Source organism: Mobula hypostoma, chromosome 1 (genome assembly GCF_963921235.1).
Source record: "Mobula hypostoma chromosome 1, sMobHyp1.1, whole genome shotgun sequence".
Taxonomy (NCBI): Eukaryota; Metazoa; Chordata; class Chondrichthyes; order Myliobatiformes; family Myliobatidae; genus Mobula; species Mobula hypostoma.
Window position 1 is genome coordinate 256,012,858 of NC_086097.1, and position 19,884 is coordinate 256,032,741.

Consider the following 19,884-nt stretch of genomic DNA (forward strand, 5'->3'; position numbering starts at 1 on the left):
GGATTGGAGGGTGGCTAATGTAACCCCACTTTTTAAAAAAGGAGGGAGAGAGAAACCGGGGAATTATAGACCGGTTAGCCTAACATTGGTGGTGGGGAAAATGCTAGAGTCAGTTATCAAAGATGTGATAACAGCACATTTGGAAAGCGGTGAAATCATCGGACAAAGTCAGCATGGATTTGTGAAAGGAAAATCATGTCTGACGAATCTCATAGAATTTTTTGAGGATGTAACTAGTAGAGTGGATAGGGGAGAACCAATGGATGTGGTATCTGGATTTTCAAAAGGCTTTTGACAAGGTCCCACACGAGATTAGTGTGCAAACTTAAAGCACACAGTATTGGGGGTAAGGTATTGATGTGGATAGAGAATTGGTTGGCAGATAGGAAGCAGAGTGGGAATAAACGGGACCTTTTCAGAATGGCAGGCAGTGACTAGTGGGATACCGCAAGGCTCAGTGCTGGGACCCCAGTTGTTTACAATACATATTAATGACTTAGATGAGGGAATTAAATGCAGCATCTCCAAGTTTGCGGATGACACAAAGCTGGGCGGCAGTGTTAGCTGTGAGGAGGATGCTAAGAGGATGCAGGGTGACTTGGATAGGTTGAGTGAGTGGGCAAATTCATGGCAGATGCAATTTAATGTGGATAAATGTGAAGTTATCCACTTTGGTGGCAAAAACAGGAAAACAGATTATTATCTGAATGGTGGCCGATTAGGAAAAGGGGAGGTGCAACGAGATCTGGGTGTTATTATACACCAGCCATTGAAAGTGGGCATGCAGGTAGAGCAGGCGGTGAAAAAGGTGAATGGTATGCTGGCAAGAATATTCGAGTACAGGAGCAAGGAGGTACTACTGCAGTTGTACAAGGCCTTGGTGAGACCACACCTGGAGTATTGTGTGCAGTTTTGGTCCCCTAATCTGAGGAAAGACATTCTTGCCACAGAGGGAGTACAAGGAAGGTTCACCAGATTGATTCCTGGGATGGCAGGACTTTCAGATGATGAAAGACTGGATCGACTAGGCTTATACTCATTGGAATTTAGAAGATTGAGGGGGGATCTTATTGAAACGTATAAAATCCTAAAGGGATTGGACAGGCTAGATGCAGGAAGATTGTTCCCAATGTTGGGTAAGTCCAGAACGAGGGGTCACAGTTTGAGGATAAAGGGGAAGCCTTTTAGGACGAGATTAGGAAAAACTTCTTCACACAGAGAGTGGTGAATCTATGGAATTCTCTGCCGCAGGAAACAGTTGAGGCCAGCTCATTGGCTATATTTAAGAGGGAGTTAGATATGGCCCTTGTGGTTAAAGGGATCAGGGGGTATGGTGGGAAGGTTGGTACAGGGTTCTGAGTTGGATGATCAGCCATGATCATACTGAATGGCGGTCCAGGCTCGACGGGCCGAATGACCTACTCCTGCACCTATTTTCTATGTTTCTATGAATGTTAACATGGCATTTGCCTTCCTCATCACTAACACAACCTGCAAGTTAACCTTCAGGGTGTTCTGCACAAGGACTCTCAAAATCCTCTGCATTTCAGATTCCTGGATTTTCTCCCTGTTTAGAAAACAGTCCGCACATTTATTTCTACTACCGAAGTTGTATGTCATTTGCCACTTTCTTGCCCATTCTCCTAATTTGTCTGTCCTTCTGCATCCTGTTTCCTCAACACTACCTGCCCCCCCACTAATCTTTGTATTATCTGCAAACTTGGCAACAAAGCCATCTATTTCATCATCTAAATCATTTATATACAGCACAAAAAGAAGTGGTCCCAACACCAAACCCAACCAGAAAAGGATCCTCTTATTCCCGCTCACTGCCTCCTACCAATCAGCCAATGCTCTAACCATGTTAGTAACTTTCCAGTAATACCGTGGGCTCTTAACTTGGTAAGCAGCCTCATGTGTGGCACTTTGTCAACGTCCTTCTGAAAGTCCAAATATACAACATCCCCCACATCCCCTTTATCTATCTTATTTGTAATCTCCTCAAAGAATTCACAGAAACACACTAAAAACCTACAGCTCAATACACAGCCCAGAATGCTGTGCTGAACATGTACTTACTTTAGAAATTATCTCGGGTTACCCATAGCCCTCTATTTTTCTAAGCTCCATGTACCTGTCCAGCAGTCTCTTAAAGGACCCTGTTGTATCCGCCTCCCACAGTTGCTGGCAGCCCATTCCATGCACTCACCACACTCTTGTAAAAAACTTACCCCTGACATCTCCTCTGTACCTTCTTCCAAGCGCCTTAAAGCTGTGTCCTCTCGTGTTTGCAATTCCAACAGGTTCATCAGGCAGGATTTTCCCTGAAGGAAACCATGCTGACTTTGTACTATCTTCTCCTCTGTCACCAAGTACTCCATCAGCTCATCCTTAACAATTGACTCCAACATCTTCCCAACTACTAAGATTTATATCCATCTGTATCCTTTCACAACCTCCTTCACTTCAACATTTTTTTCTGTTGTGAGTAAACTTGCTAACCCACCCACCTTTGTTGTCATCTAAATCATTATGTATGTAAGAAAAAACAGCAGCCCCCGCAGTACACCGCCGGTGACACAGTCACCACCTCTTGGCCAATATCATTCCCCTCCTATTACAAAGCAAATCGTGGGCCGTAACGTTGGATGTTATTTTTGATTTTGATTGCTATTTTCTAAGCATTCAAAATGTCATTAAAGTGATTCAAACAGCAAGTTTGAGGAAAATAGGCATGGGCTGATAGGTAACAATATATTGAAGTAATGCTAATGGAAGAGTATTGGGTATAGAACTGGTAATTAGTAAGGATAACTGGGGTTAATGGTGGGTTCTTCCAAAAGGGAGGGGGCAAGTGGGACTGCAACTGAGAAACTTGCCAATCTCACAGCGAGCTGTGGAGTAATCATGGGAAGTAACGGTTAGTGGACTTACCGACTGCTTTTCCTGTCTGCATCACACTGCGACTTGTGGAAATCACTGCATTTCCCAGCTTCTTCCCGCGTTCACTGTTCTGCACAGAACTAAAGCAAACAAATATTCAATCAGTTATTTTCTTCAGCAAGTGACTAAACATATGCATTGATTCAAGGTTGTTGCAGATTATGTCGCTATAGAAGCATCTAATTGCATTCCAAAAAGTAATTTATTCCTCAGTTGGCAAGTATCAATTAGTGGGCTATGAAAGGGTATGAAGGTTTGAGTAACAGTTATCCACAATATATTAATGATCTGCATACACTCGATGGCACTTTAGTAGGTACAGGAGTGGAACTCAGTGTGATCTTCTGCTGTTGTTTGACATATTGTGTGATCAAAGATGCTCTTCAGCGCACCAATGTTGTAATGTGCTGTTATCTGAGTTACTGTCACCTTCCTGTCAGCCTGACCCAGTCTGGCCAGTCTCTAACCTCTCATTAACAAGGCATTTTCACCCACAGAACTGCTACTCACTATACAAGGATAGATCTGGTCCTAGCGTTGAGGTTCTGAACTGGAAGAAGACCAAATTTGAAGAAATGAGAAATGATCTAAAAAGCGTGGATTGGGACAGGTTGTTCTCTGGCAAAGATGTGATTGGTAGGTGGGAAGCCTTCAAAGGGGAAATTTTGAGAGTGCAGAGTTTGTATGTTCCTGTCAGGATTAAAGGCAAATTGAATAGGAATAAGGAACCTTGGTTCTCAAGGGATATTGCAACTCTGATAAAGAAGAAGAGGGAGTTGTATGAAATGTATAGGAAACAGGGAGTAAATAAGGTGCTTGAGGAGTATAAGAAGTGCAAGAAAATACTTAAGAAAGAAATCAGGAGGGCTAAAAGAAGACATGAGGTTGCCTTGGCAGTCAAAGTGAAGAATAATCCAAAGAGCTTTTACAGGTATATTAAGAGCAAAAGGATTGTAAGGGATAAAATTAGTCCTCTTGAAGATCAGAGTGGTCGGCTATGTGCGTAACCAAAGGAAATGGGGGAGATCTTAAATAGTTTTTTTTGCGGCTGTATTTACGAAGGAAACTGGCATGAAGTCTATGGAATTAAAGGGAACAAGTAGTGAGATCATGGAAACTGTACAGATCGAAAAGGAAGAGGTGCTTGCTGTCTTGAGGAAAATTAAAGAGGATAAATCCCCGGGACCTGACAGAGTGTTCTCTTGGACCTTGCAGGAGACTAGTGTTGAAATTGCAGGGGCCCTGGCAGAAATATTTAAAACGTCGCTGTCTACAGGTGAGGTGCCAGAGGATTGGAGAGTGGCTCATGTTGTTCCGTTGTTTAAAAAAAGGATCAAAAAGTAATCCGGGAAATTATAGGCCAGTAAATTTAACGTCGGTAGTAGGTAAGTTATTGGAGGGAGTACTAAGAGACAGAAACTACAAGCATTTGGATAGACAGGGACGTATTAGGGGGAGTCAACATGGCTTTGTGCTTGGTAGGTCATGTTTGACCAATCTATTGGAGTTTTTCAAGGAGGTTACCAGGGAAGTGGATGAAGGGAAGGCAGTGGATATTGTCTACATGCACTTCAGTAAGGCCTTTGACAAGGTCCCGCATGGGAGGTTAGTTAGGAAAATTCAGTCGCTAGGTATACATGGAGAGGTGGTAAATTGGATCAGACATTGGCTCGATGGAAGAAGCCAGAGAGTGGTGGTAGAGAATTGCTTCTCCGAGTGGAGGCCTGTGACTAGTGGTGTGCCACAGGGATCAGTGCTGGGTCCATTGTTATTTGTCATCTATATCAATGATCTGGATGATAATGTGGTAAATTGGATCAGCAAATTTGCTGATGATACAAAGATTGGAGGTGTAGTAGACAGTGAGGAAGGTTTTCAGAGCCTGCAGAGGGACTTGGACCAGCTTGGAAAATGGGCTGAAAAATGGCAGATGGAGATTAATACAGACAAGTGTGAGGTATTGCATGTTGGAAGGACAAACCAAGGTAGAACATACAGAGTTAATGGTAAGGCACTGAGGAGTGCAGTAGAACAGAGGGATCTGGGAATACAGATACAAACTTCCCTAAAAGTGGCGTCACAGGTAGATAGGGTCGTAAAGAGAGCTTTTGGTACATAGGCCTTTATTAATCAAAGTATTGAGTATAAGAGCTGGAATGTTATGATGAGTTGTATAAGGCATTGGTGAGGCCAAATCTGGAGTATTGTGTTCAGTTTTGGTCACCAAATTACAGGAAGGAGATAAATAAGATTGAAAGAGTGCAGAGAAGGTTTACAAGGATGTTGCCGGGACTTGAGAAACTCAGTTACAGAGAAAGGTTAAATAGGTTAGGACTTTATTCCCTGGAGCGTAGAAGAATGAGGGGAGATTTGATAGAGGTATATAAAATCATGATGGGTATAGATAGAGTGAATGCAAGCAGGCTTTTTCCACTGAGGCAAGGGGAGAAAAAAACCAGAGGACATGGGTTAAGGGTCAGGAGGGAAAAGTTTAAAGGGAACATTAGGGGGGGCTTCTTCACACAGAGAGTGGTGGGAGTATGGAATGAGCTGCCAGACGAGGTGGTAAATGCGGGTTCTATTTTAACATTTAAGAATAAATTGGACAGATACATGGATGGGAGGTGTATGGAGGGATATGGTCCGTGTGCAGGTCAGTGGGACTGGGCAGAAAATGGTTCGGCACAGCCAAGAAGGGCCAAAAGGCCTGTTTCTGTGCTGTAGTTTTTCTATGGTTTCAGACATTTTCTGTTTCTCACACCAACGTCTGTAAACTCGAGTCTCTATATAAGACCGTAAGATATAGCAGCAGAATTAGGTGTCCGCTCCGCCATACCATTATAGCTAATTCAATTTTCTCTCTTAGCCCCAATCTCCTGCTTTCTCCCAGTTACCTTTGACTAATCAATAATCTATCAACTCTCTGCCTTAAATGCACATAAAGACTTGGCCTCCATGATTTCCTGTGGCTGTGTACTCTGGTCCTAAACTCCTCCACATAGGAAACATCCTCTAACAAGGCCTTTCAACATTTGTCACGTTTCATTGAGGTCAACCTCATTCTTCTGAATACCAGTGAGTACAGGCCAAGAGCCGTCAAAAAATCTTCACGTTACATTTTCGAGAACCTCCTTTGAACCTTCTCCAATATCAGTACATCCTTTCATAGATAAGGGGCCCCAAACTTCGCACAATACTCCAAGTGAGTCCTCACTAGTGCTTTATAAAGTCTTAGCATGGCATCCTTGCTTTTATATACTAGCCCTCTTGAAACAAATGCTAACAATGCATATGCCTTCCTCACCACCACCAACTAGACTCGCAAACTAATCTTTACAGAATCCTCCACAAGGACTCCCAAGTCCCCTCCCTCTACAGATTTTTTAATTTTCTCCCCACTTAGAAAATAATCTACCTTTTTATTTCTACTACCAAAGTGCAAAATACACTTCTCATCACTGTATTCCATCTGCCACTTTGCCCATTCTCTTAATCCGATTTAAATCCTTCTAAAAGCCTCTCTACTTCCACAAAACTATCTGCCCCTCCAGCGATTTTCATTTCACCTGCCAATTTGACCAGAAAGCCATCAACTCCCATCATTGGCATATTGGTGTAACAAGAATTTGTCCCAACACAGACCCGAGGAACAACACTAGTCAGCAGCAGACAACCAGAAAAGGCTTCCATTATTCCCACAAACAAGACGAATTCTGCAGATGCTGGAAATTCAAGCAACACACATCAAAGTTGCTGGTGAACGCAGCAAGCCAGGCAGCATCTCTAGGAAGAGGTACAGTCGACGTTTCAGGCCGAGACCCTTTGTCAGGACTAACTGAAGGAAGAGCAAGTAAGAGATTTGAAAGTGAGAGGGGGAAGGTGAGATCCAAAATGATAGGAGAAGACAGGAGGGGGAGGGATGGAGCCAAGAGCTGCACAAGTGATTGGCAAAGGGGATATGAGAGGATCATGGGACAGGAGGCCCAGAGAGAAGGAAAAGCGGGGTGGGGGGAAAAACCCAGAGGATGGGCAAGGGGTATAGTGAGAGGGATAGAGGGCGAAAAAGGAGAGAGAGAAAAAGAATGTGTGTATATAAATAAATAACGGATGGGGTACAAGGGGGAGGAAAGGCATTAACAGAAGTTAGAGAAGTCAATGTTCATGCCATCAGGTTGGAGGCTACCCAGACGGAATATAAGGTGTTGTTCCTCCAACCTGAGTGTGGCTTCATCTTTACAGTACAGGAGGCCGTGGATAGACATGTCAGAATGGGAACGGGATGTGGAATTAAATTGTGTGGCCACTGGGAGATCCTGCTTTCTCTGGCAGACAGAGCATAGGTGTTCAGCAAAACGGTCTCCCAGTATGCATCGGGTCTTGCCGATATAGAGAAGGCCACATTGGGAGCACTGGACGCAGTATATCACCCCAGCCGACTCACAGGTGAAGTGTCGCCTCACCTGGAAGGACTGTCTGGGGCCCTGAATGGTGGTAAGGGAGGAAGTGTAAGGGCATGTACAGCACTTGTTCCGCTTACAAGGATAAGTGCCAGGAGGGAGATCAGTGGGGAGGGATGGGGGGGGGGGAGAATGGACAAGGGAGTCGCGTAAGGAGCGATCCCTGTGGAAAGCATGGTGGGGGGGGAGGGAAAGATGTGCTTAGTGGTGGGATCCCGTTGGAGGTGGCGGAAGTTACGGAGAATAATATGTTGGACCAGGAGGCTGGTGGGGTGGTAGGTGAGGACCAGGGGAACCCTATTCCTAGTGGGGTGGCGGGAGGATGGAGTGAGAGTTTAAAAAGGCGACCACCCTATAAAGCGGGCAGCTGTCGGAGCGGGCAGCGGAGTGAGCAGTAGCAGAGTGTAGGGCTTTGGCTTCAACGGGCTTCGGCGATAAACGGGAAGAGGCGAGAGCAAAGCGCCAACTCTTTTTTTCTCTCTCCCGCCCCCCCCCCCCCGCCCAACCCTTTCACTAATCGGCCCGGACAGACAGGAACAGCAGGGCTCTCACAGCTAACGGTTTAACAAGTTTGTCTGTTCGGCGAGGTAAGTGGGTGAGTACACACATTTTTCCTGTTTCATTCGTGTAGAATTAGATAGCATGCCTGCAGGGTTAGTGCTTTGTTCAGGGTGTCAGATGTGGGAATCCTGGGAGACTTCCAGCCTCCCTGATGGCCACATCTGCGCCAGGTGCACCGAGTTGCAGCTCCTCAGAGACCGTGTTAGGGATCTGCAGCTGCAGCTTGATGACCTAGTGCTTATCAGGGAAAGTGAAGAGGTGATAGACAGGAGCTACAGGGAGGTAGTCATCCCTAGGCTACAGGGGTCAGAACACTGAGTCACTGTCAAGAGAGGGAAGGGAAATGCCCGGATAGTGGAGAGCACACCTGTGGCTGTCCCCCTCAGCAACAAATATCTTGTTCTGGATGCTGTTGAGGGGGATGACCTGACGGGGAACGCCCACGGTGACCGGGTCTCTGGCACTGAGCCTGGCGCTGTTGTGCAGGAGAGAAGGAGGGTGAAGAGAAATGCGGTAGTCGTGGGGGATTCCATAGTCAGGGGAACAGACAGGAGATTCTGTGAGTATACCCGCATGGTGTGTTGCCTCCCAGGTGCCAGGGTACGGGATGTCTCGGATCGGGTCCAGAATATTCTAAAGGGGGAGGGTGAGCAGCCAGTTGTCCTGGTACATGTTGGTACCAATGACATAGATAGGACAAAGGAGGAGGTCCTGAAGAGAGATTTCCGGGAGTTAGGAAAAGGAAGCTGAGAAGCAGGACCTCCAGGGTAGTAATCTCGGGATTGCTACCTGTGCCACGTGCTAGCGAGGGCAAGAGTAGTCAGATCAGGCAGATGAATGCGTGGCTGAGAGACTGGTGTAGGGGGCAGGGCTTCAGATTCTTGGATAATTGGGATCTCTTCTGGGGGAAGTATGACCTGTTCAAAAAGGACAGGTTACACCTGAACCCGAAGGGGACCAATATCCTGGCGGGAAAGTTTAATAGAGCTGTTAGGGAGGGTTTAAACTAATTTGGCAGGGGGATGGGAACCGGAATGATAGAGCGGAGGAAGGGGAAAACAGAAATAAATCTAAGATAGTGAACAGTAAAGATGTCAGGAAAGACAGGCAGGTGATGGGGCAAATGTGTAGCCATTGGGATGAGTTGCAGTGAAATCAAAGCAAAAAGTATCAAATACTGGTCTTAAGGTGTTGTACTTAAATGCACGCAGCATAAGAAATAAGGTGGATGATCTTGTTGTACAGCTACAGATTGGCAGGTATGATATTGTGGCCATCACTGAGACCTGGCTAAAGGATGCATGTCTCTGGGAGCTGAACGTCCAAGGATACACGGTGTATCGGAAGGATAGGAAGGTAGGCAGAGGGGGAGGCGTGGCTTTATTGGTAAGAAATGATATTAAATCGTTAGAAAGAGGTGATATAGGATCGGAAGGTGCAGAATCTTTATGGGTTGAGCTAAGGAATAGCAGGGATAAAAGGACCCTGATGGCAGTTATTTATAGGCCTCCAAACAGCTGCAGGGATGTGGACTACAAATTACAACTGGAAATAGAAAAGGCTTGTCAGAAGGGCAGTGTTATGATAATTGTGGGGGATTTTAACATGCGAGTAGATTGGAAAAATCAGGTCGGCACTGGATGTCAAGAGAGAGAATTTGTAGAATGACTGCGAGATGGCTTTTTAAAACAGCTTGTTGTTGAGCCCACTAGGGGATCGGCTGTACTGGATTGGGTATTGTGTAATGAACCAGAGGTGATTGGAGAGATTGAGGTGAAGGAACCCTTAGGAAGCAGTGATCATAACATGACTGAGTTCACTGTGAAATTAGAAAAAGAGAAGCCGAAATCTGATGTGTCAGTGCTTCAGTGGAGTAAAGGAAACTACAGTGGCATGAGAGAGGAACTGGCCAAAGTTGACTGGAAAGAGACACTGGCGGGAAAGACGGCAGAGCAGCAGTGGTTGGAGTTTATGCGAGAAATGAGGAATGTGCAAGACAGGTATATTCCAAAAAAGAAGAAATTTTCGAGTGGAAAAAGGATGCAACCGTGGTTGACAAGAGAAGTCAAAGCCAAGGTTAAAGCTAAGGAGAGGGCATACGAGGAAGCAAAAATTAGTGGGAAGACAGAGGATTGGGAAGTCTTTAAAACCTTACAAAAGGAAACCAAGAAGGTCATTAAGAGAGTAAAGATTAACTATGAAAGGAAACTAGCAAATAATATCGAAGAGGATACTAAAAGCTTTTTCAAGTATATAAAGAGTAAAAGACAGGTGAGAGTAGATATAGGACCGATAGAAAATGATACTGGAGAAATTGTAATGGGAGATGAGGAGATGGCAGAGGAACTAAACAAGTATTTTGCATCAGTCTTCACTGAGGAACACAGGAGGATACCGGACACTTAAGGGTGGCAGGGAAGAGAAGTGTGCGCAGTCACAATTACGACAGAGAAAGTACTCAGGAAGCTGAATAGGCTAAAGGTCGATAAATCTCCTGGACCAGATGGAATGCACCCTCGTGTTCGAAAGGAAGTAGCTGTGGAGATTGCGGAGGCATTAGCGATGATCTTTCAAAAGTCAATAGATTCTGGCATGGTTCCGGAGGACTGGAAGATTGCAAATGTCACTCCGCTATTTAAGAAGGGGGCAAGGAAGCAAAAAGGAAATTATAGACCTGTCAGCTAGACATTGGTGGTTGGGAAGTTGTTGGAGTCGATTGTCAAGGATTAGGTTACAGAGTACCTGGAGGCATATGACAAGATAGGCAGAACTCAGCATGGATTCCTTAAAGGAAAATCCTGCCTGACAAACCTATTACAATTTTTTGAGGAAATTACCAGTAGGCTAGACAAGGGAGATGCAGCAGATGTTGTACATTTGGATTTTCAGAAGGCCTTTTGACAAGGTGCCACACATGAGGCTGCTTAACAAGAGCCCATGGAATTACAGGAAAGTTACATACGTGGATAGAGCTTTGGCTGATTGGCAGGAAACAGAGAGTGGGAATAAAGGGATCCTATTCTGGTTGGCTGCCGGTTACCAGTGGTGTTCCACAGGGATCAGTGTTGGGGCCGCTTCTTTTTACATTGTACATCAACGATTTGGATTGTGGAATAGAGGGCTTTATGGTTAAGTTTGCTGACGATACGAAGATAGGTGGAGGGGCCGGTAGTGCTGAGGAAACGGAGAGTCTGCAGAGAGACTTGGATAGATTGGAAGAATGGGCAGAGAAGTGGCAAATGAAGTACAATGTTGGAAAGTGTATGGTTATGCACTTTGGCAGAAAAAATAAACGGGCAGACTATTATTTAAATGGGGAAAGAATTCAAAGTTCTGAGATGCAACGGGACTTGGGAGTCCTCGTACAGGATTCCCTTAAAGTTAACCTCCAGGTTGAGTCGGTAGTGAAGAAGGCGAATGCAATGTTGGCATTCATTTCTACAGGAATAGAGTATAGGAGCAGGGATGTGATGTTGAGGCTCTATAAGGCGCTGGTGAGACCTCACTTGGAGTACTGTGGGCAGTTTTGGTCTCCTTATTTACGAAAGGTTGTGCTGACGTTGGAGAGGGTACAGAGAAGATTTACTAGAATGATTCCGGGAATGAGAGGGTTAACATATGAGGAACGTTTGTCCGCTCTTGGACTGTATTCCTTGGAGTTTAGAAGAATGAGGGGAGACCTCATAGAAACATTTCGAATGTTAAAAGGCATGGACAGAGTGGATGTGGCAAAGTTGTTTCCCATGATGGGAGAGTCTAGTACGAGAGGGCATGACTTCAGGATTGAAGGGCACCCTTTCAGAACAGAAATGCGAAAAAATTTTTTTAGTCAGAAGGTGGTGAATCTATGGAATTTGTTGCCACGGGCAGCAGTGGAGGCCAAGTCATTGGGTGTCTTTAAGGCAGAGATTGATAGGTATCTGAGTAGCCAGGGCATCAAAGGTTATGGTGAGAAGGCGGGGCAGTGGGACTAAATAGGATAAAATGGATCAGCTCATGATAAAATGGCGGAGCAGACTCGATGGGCCGAATGGCCTACTTCTGCTCCTTTGTCTTATGGTCTTATGGTCTTATGGAGAGCAGATGTGCGTGAAATGGGGGAGATGCGTTTGAGAGCAGAGTTGATGGTGGTGGAAGGGAAGCCCCTTTCTTTAAAAAAGGAGGACATCTCCCTCGTCCTGGAATGAAAAGCCTCATCCTGAGAGCAGATGCGGCGGAGACGGAGGAATTGCGAGAAGGGGCTGGCATTTTTGCAAGAGACAAGGTGAGAAGAGGAATAGTCCAGATAGCTGTGAGAGTCAGTAGGCTCATAGTAGACATCAGTGGATAAGCTGTCTCCAGAGATAGAGACAGAAAGATCTAGAAAGGGGAGGGAGGTGTTGGAAATGGACCAGATAAACTTGAGGGCAGGGTGAAAGTTGGAGGCATAGTTAATAAAGTCAACGAGCTCAGCATGTGTGCAGGAATCAGCGCCAATGTAGTCGTCGATGTAGCGAAGGAAAAGTGGGGGACAGATACCAGAATAGGTTCAGAACATAGATTGTTCCACAAAGCCAACAAAAAGGCAGGCATAGCTCGGACCCATATGGGTGCCCATAGCTACACCTTTAGTTTGGAGGAAGTGGGAGGAGCCAAAAGAGAAATTATTAAGAGTAAGGACTAGACAAAGCAGAGTGGTGGTAGAGGGGAACTGATTAGGTCTGGAATCAAAAAAGAAGCGGACAGCTTTGAGACCTTCCCGATGGGGGATGGAAGTATATAGGGACTGGACATCCATGGTGAAAATAAAGCGGTGGGGGCCAGGGAACTTAAAATCATTGAAAAGTTTAAGAGCGTGAGAAGTGTCACGAAGATAGGTAGGAAGGGATTGAACAAGGGGGGATAAAACCGTGTTGAGGTATGCAGAAACGAGTTCGGTGGGGCAGTAGCAAGCTGAGACAATAGGTATGCCAGGATAGGCAGGTTTGTGGATCTTGGGTAGGAGGTAGAAATGGGAAGTGCGAGGTGTGGGAACTATAAGGTTGGTAGCAGTGGATGGGAGATCCCCTGAGCGGATAAAGTCGGTGATGGTGTGGGAGACAATGGCCTTGTGCTCCTTAGTGGGGTCACGATCGAGGGGTAAATAAGAGGAGGTATCCGCGAGTTGTCGCTGTGCCTCGGCAAGGTAGAAGTCAGTACGCCAGACTACAACAGTACCTCCCTTATCGGCGGGTTTAATAGTAAGGTTAGGATTAGTGCGGAGGGAGTGGAGAGCAGAGCGTTCGGAAGGAGTAAGGTTGGAATGGAAACAAGGTGCGGTGAAATCGAGACCGTTAATGTCCTGTTGGCAGTTAGCAATAAACAGATCCAGAGCGGGGTGTCCATGAAGAAGAGGAGGGTTGAAGATGGGAGAAGGGATCATCAGTGGGGTTGGAAGAGTCCTTGCCGAAGAAGTAGGCTCGGAGACGGAGAGGGCGGAAGAAGAGTTCCGCATCATGGCGAACGCGGAACTCGCTGAGGTGTGGGCGAAGGGGGACAAAGGTGAGGCCCTTACTGAGGACAGAGCGTTCTGCCTCCGACAGTTGAAGGTCCGAGGGGATGTTAAAGACCCGGCACGGATGAGAGCTGGGATCAGAGAGGGGAGGGGGGAGGCTGGGGGTGTCAGTGGAGAGGGGAGGGTTGGGATGAGAGGAAGATGGAGCCCCTGAGGGCCCAGGAGCTGACGGTGGGATCTGAGGGAGACGGGGTTGCAGAGTGGTGGTGGGGGAAGGGGAGACGGGAGTCACAATAGCAGCACATAAAGACCAGGCCTGGAGTTCAAAGCTGGAGTTGCAGTTCCATTATTCCCACTCTTTCCCTCCTGCCAATCAGCCACTGTTTTATCCATGCCAGTAACTTTCCTGTAATACCATGGGCTCTTAACTTGTTAAGCAGCCTCGTAAGGCATGGCGTTCTGAAAGTCCAGATCCACAACATCCACCAATTCTCTTTTGTTTATCCTGCTTGTTATTTCTCCAAGGAATTCCAACATATTTGTCAGGCAAGATTTTCCCTTGAGGAAAACAAACTGATTACAGCCTATTTTGTCATGTACCTCCAAGTACCCCGAAACCACATCCAGATCAGAGTAGAAAAGCCAATAGCAGACATCCCACCCTGCAAAAACTGATTTCAGGGAGGTAGCACCACCAATTTGCGGGAGACTTATAGAAACATAGAAAATAGGTGCAGGAGTAGGCCATTCGGCCCTTCGAGCCTGCACTGCCATTCAGTATGATCATGGCTGATCATCTAACTCAGAACTCTGTACCAGACTTCCCTCCATACCCCCTGATCCCTTCAGCCACAAGGGCCATATCTAACTCCCTCTTAAATATAGCCAATGAACTGGCCTCAACTGTTTCCTGTGGCAGAGAATTCCACAGATTCTCCACTCTCTGTGTGAAGACGTTTTTCCTAATCTCGGTCCTACAAGGCTTCCCCTTTATCCTCAAACTGTGACCCCTCGTTCTGGACTTCCCCAACATCGGGAACAATCTTCCTGCATCTAGCCTGTCCAATCCCTTTAGGATTTTATATGTTTCAATAAGATCCCCCCTCAATCTTCTAAATTCCAACGAATATAAGCCTAGTCGATCCAGTCTTTCATCATATGAAAGTCCTCCCATCCCAGGAATCAATCTGGTGAACCTTCTTTGTACTCCCTCTATGGCAAGGATGTCTTTCCTCAGATTAGGGGACCAAAACTGCACACAATACTCCAGGTGTGGTCTCACCAAGGCCTTGTACAACTGCAGTAGTACCTCCCTGCTCCTGTACTCGAATCCTCTTGCTATGAATGCCAGCATACCATTTGCCCTTTTCACCGCCTGCTGTACCTGCATGCCCACTTTCAATGACTGGTGTACAATGACACCTCGGTCTCGTTGCACCTCCCCTTTTCCTAAGGGCCACCATTCAAATAATAATCTGTTTTCCTGCTTTTGCCACCAAAGTGGATAACCTCACATTTATCCACATTAAATTGCATCTGCCATGAATGTGCCCACTCACCTAACCTATCCAAGTCACCCTGCATCCTCTCAGCATCCTCCTCACAGCTAACACTGCCGCCCAGCTTCGTGTCATCCACAAACTTGGAGATGCTGCATTTAATTCCCTCATCTAAGTCATTAATATATATTGTAAACAACTGGGGTCCCAGCACTGAGCCTTGCGGTACCCCACTAGTCACTGCCTGCCATTCTGAAAAGGTCCCGTTTATTCCCACTCTTTGCTTCCTGTCTGCCAACCAATTCTCTATCCACATCAATACCTTACCCCCAATACCGTGTGCTTTAAGTTTGCACACTAATCTCCAGTGTGGGACCTTGTCAAAAGCCTTTTGAAAATCCAAATATACCACATCCACTGGTTCTCCCCTATCCACTCTACTAGTTACATCCTCAAAAAATTCTATGAGATTCGTCAGACATGATTTTCCTTTCACAAATCCATGCTGACTTTGTCCGATCATTTCACCGCTTTCCAAATGTACTGTTAACACATCTTTGATAACCGACTCCAGCAGTTTCCCCACCACCGACGTTAGGCTAACCGGTCTATAATTCCCCGGTTTCTCTCTCCCTCCTTTTTTAAAAAGTGGGGTTACATTAGCCACCCTCCAATCCTCAGGAACTAGTCCAGAATCTAACGAGTTTTGAAAAATTATCACTAATGCATCCACTATTTCTTGGGCTACTTCCTTAAGCACTCTAGGATGCAGACCATCTGGCCCTGGGGATTTATATGCCTTCAATCCCTTCAATTTACCTAACACCACTTCCCTACTAACATGTATTTCGCTCAGTTCCTCCATCTCACTGGACCCTCTGTCCCTTAGTATTTCCGGAAGATTATTTATGTCCTCCTTGGTGAAGACAGAACCAAAGTAATTATTCAATTGGTCCCCATAATCAATTCACCTGTTTCTGTCTGTAGGGGACCTACATTTGTCTTTACCAGTCTTTTTCTTTTCACATATCTATAAAAGCTTTTACAGTCAGTTTTTATGTTCCCTGCCAGTTTTCTCTCATAATCTTTTTTCCCCTTCCTAATTAAGCCCTTTGTCCTCCTCTGCTGGACTCTGAAATTCTCCCAGTCCTCAGGTGAGCCACTTTTTCTGGCTAATTTGTATGCTTCTTCTTTGGAATTAACACTATCCCTAATTTCCCTTGTCAGCCACGGGTGCACTACTTTCCCTGATTTATTCTTTTGCCAAACTGGGATGAACAATTGTTGTAGCTCATCCATGCGATCTTTAAATGCTTGCCATTGCATATCCACCGTCAACCCGTTAAGTGTCATTTGCCAGTCTATCTTAGCTAATTCACGTCTCATACCTTCAAAGTTACCCTTCTTTAAGTTCAGAACCTTTGTTTCTGAATTAACTATGTCACTCTCCATCTTAATGAAGAATTCTACTATATTATGGTCACTCTTACCCAAGGGGCCTCTCACGACAAGATTGCTAATTAACCCTTCCTCATTGCTCAATACCCAGTCTAGAATAGCCTGCTCTCTAGTTGGTTCCTCGACATGTTGGTTCAAAAAACCATCCCGCATACATTCCAAGAAATCCTCTTCCTCAGCACTCTTACCAATTTGGTTCACCCAATCTATATGTAGATTGAAGTCACCCATTATAACTGCTGTTCCTTTATTGCACACATTTCTAATTTCCTGTTTAATACCATCTCCGACCTCACTACTACTGTTAGGTGGCCTGTACACAACTCCCACCAGCGTCTTCTGCCCCTTAGTGTTACGCAGCTCTCCCCATATCGATTCCACATCCTCCCGGCTAATATCCTTCCTTTCTATTGTGTTAATTTCCTCTCTAACCAGCAATGTTACCCCACCTCCTTTTCTTTCATGTCTATCTCCCCTGAATGTTGAGCTCCCATCCTTGGTCACCCTGGAGCCATGTCTCTGTGATCTCAACTATATCATATGCATTAATAACAATCTGCACTTTTAATTCAGTCACCTTGTTACGAATGCTCCTTGCATTGACACACAAAGCCTTCAGGCTCGCTGTTACAACACTCTTAGCCCTTATACAATTATGTTGAAAAGTGGCCCTTTTTGATGCTTGCCCTGAATTTGTCGGCCTGCCACTTTTACTTTTCACCTTACTACTTTTTGCTTCTACCCTCATTTTACACCCCTCTGTCTCTCTGCACTTGTTCTCATCCCCCTGTTGTGAACTAATCTCCTCTCTCCTAGTCTCTTTAATTTGATTCCCACCCCCCAACCATTCTAGTTTAAAGTCACCTCAGTAGCCCTCACAAATCTCCCCTGCAGGATATTGGTCTCCCTAGTATTCAAGTGTAACCTGTCCTTTTTGTACAGGTCACACCTGTGCCAAAAGAGGTCCCAATGATCCAAAAACTTGAATCCCTGCCCCCTGCTCCAATCCCTCAGCCACGCATTTATCCTCCACCTCATTGCATTCCTACTCTCACTGTCGCGTGGCACAGGCAGTCATCCCGAGATTTTTCTCAACTCCCTTTCTAACTCCCTATATTCTCCTTTCAGGACCTCTTCCCTTTTCCTACCTATATGTAATGAGGTATATTGGTACCTATATGTACCACGACCTCTGGCTCCTCACCCTCCCACTTCAGGATATCTTGGAGGCGATCAGAAATATCCCGGACCCTGGCACCAGGGAGGCAAACTACCATCCGAGTCTCTGGACTGCGTCCACAGAATCGCCTATCTGACCACCTTACTATCGAGTCCCCTATTACAACTGCCCTCCTCTTCCTTTCCCTACCCTTCTGAGCTACAGGGCCGGACTCTGTGCCGGAGGCACAGCCACTGTCGCTTCCCCCGGGTAAGCTGTCCCCCCCAACAGTACTCAAACAGGAGTACCTATTGTCAAGGGGCACAGCCAGGGTACCTGACTCTTCCCCTTCCCCCTCCTAACCGTGACCCACTTGTCTGCCTCCCGTGGCCCCGGTGTGACCACCTGCCTGTAACTCTTCTCTGTCAATTCCTCACTCTCCCTGACCAGACGAAGGTCATCGAGCTGCAGCTCCAGTTCCCTAACGCGGTCCCTTAGGAGCTGCAGCTCGGCACACGTGGCGCAGATGTGGACGTCCAGGAGGCTTGCAGACTCCACGACCTCCCACATCTGGCACCGAGAACAACAAGCTGCCCTCACACTCATACTGCCCCTCTCCTGAAATAACAACAAAAACCTTCCTCGCCTCTCCCGTTCCCGCCTAAGCCCTTAAACCTTCACTCTGCTCCTGGTTCACTCTGCAGCCCGCAAACTATGTTGCCTGCTGTATGAGGCTGTGTTCTTTTTAAATCTTCCGCGCTTCACTGCCCAACGTCACACACTTCCGGGAGAGGTGGGATGTCTGCAATAGAGTAGTTCCTTAGCAGCTAGCCAGCTAGTTTAAATAACGTTAGCTATGCTAATGAACGAATGACACCTGTTAAACTCACCTCAACATGTCTTTTACAGTCTTAACCCACCATGGGCAATAGAAAAGTCACTGTTGCAAACAGAGCAGCGAGCAACACTGTCATTATTTTTGACCCCTATTAGGCAGGGGTACACTTTAGTGTAGTCTGGGGTGACGTACGTTTTATTTTTTTTGGAACACTCTGCCATGGCGCACTCTCACTCTCTCTCTTGCTCGCGCTCTCTCTCGTGGTCTCTTGCGCTCTCGCTTGCTTTCTCTCTCTCTCACTCCTTCATTTGCTTGCTCTCGCACTCCCTCTCGCTTGCTTTCTCTCTCGTGCTCTCGCTTTCTTGATCTCACGCGCTCTCTCGCTTGCTCACTCCAAAAAAATTGATTTCTGTGATATTGTATATAATTTGCGGGCATCAGGGAGCCACTATTCATCTGCGGGAGGCTCCCGGAACTTCTGGGATAGTTGGGATGTCTGCAGTAGTGGGTCGCTACAGCAAAAAAGAGCTTTGACCAGTGACCAATTGACGTTTGGGATTGATTAGCAAGAGCAAATTAAAGTCAGGCAAGGGTAAGAGCAAGGGCTGTCGTTGCAGCAGACAGAGTCAGAGTGATGATCTTGAGGCTTTAGTTCTTCAAGGCTTCCACCAAGACAAACTTCAGTCAGAGAAAGAAGAGCTCAAGGTTAAGCTTCTTTTTCCACTTCCCTTCTTTATATCTGCTCAGCTAGGTATAAGACTATATCGGAGCAGAATTAAGCCATTCAGCCAATCTATCATGGCTGATCCCGGATCTCACTTAACCCCACACACTTGCCTTCTTGCCAGATCCTTTGATGTCCTGACCAATCATGAAACAATCAATTCCACCTTAAATACACCCATGGGCTTGGCCTTCACCGCAGAGCCTTCCACAGATTTACTATTCTCTTGATAAAAAAATTCCTCCTCACCTCTGTTCTAAAGGGTCGCCCCACAATTTTGAGGCTGTGCCCCCTAGTTCTGGATACCCCCACCAGAGAAAACATCCTCTCCACATTCAACCTATCTAGTCCTTTCAACATTCGGTAAGTTTAAGGCCATTCGGCCCATTGAGTCTGCTCTACCATTCAACCATGGCTGATCCAATTCTTCCAGTCATCCCATCTCCACTGCCTTCTCCCCATACCCTTTGATGCCCTGGCTAATCTCTGCCTTAATACACCCAATAACTTGGCCTCCTCAGCTGCTCGTGGCCTTAATACACCCAATAACTTGGCCTCCTCAGCTGCTCGTGGCAACAAATTCCACAGATTTGCCACCCTCTGACTAAAGTAATTTCTCCGCATCTCAGTTCTAAAAGGACATCTTTCAATCCTGAAGTCGTGCCCTCTTGTTGTAGACTCCCCTCCCAAGGGAAATACCTTTGCCATATCTAATCCATTCAGGCCTTTTAACATTCAGAATGTTTCTATTAGATCTCCCCTCATTCTCCTG

General features: G+C 46.1%; 1 protein-coding gene across 2 annotated transcripts in view; it reads right to left on the bottom strand.

The window, feature by feature from the left end:
- The window catches only part of avl9 (AVL9 homolog (S. cerevisiase)), a 319,342-nt gene that overhangs the window by 11,822 nt on the left and 287,636 nt on the right, over positions 1-19,884 (bottom strand). For both annotated transcript variants that reach the window (XR_010020391.1, XM_063067522.1), the window contains one exon: positions 2,935-3,023. Coding sequence is in view for 1 of the 2 variants with exons in the window: in XM_063067522.1 (XP_062923592.1) it covers positions 2,935-3,023 (89 nt within the window). In the remaining variant the exon portion in view is untranslated. The remainder of the gene's footprint in view (positions 1-2,934; positions 3,024-19,884) is intronic.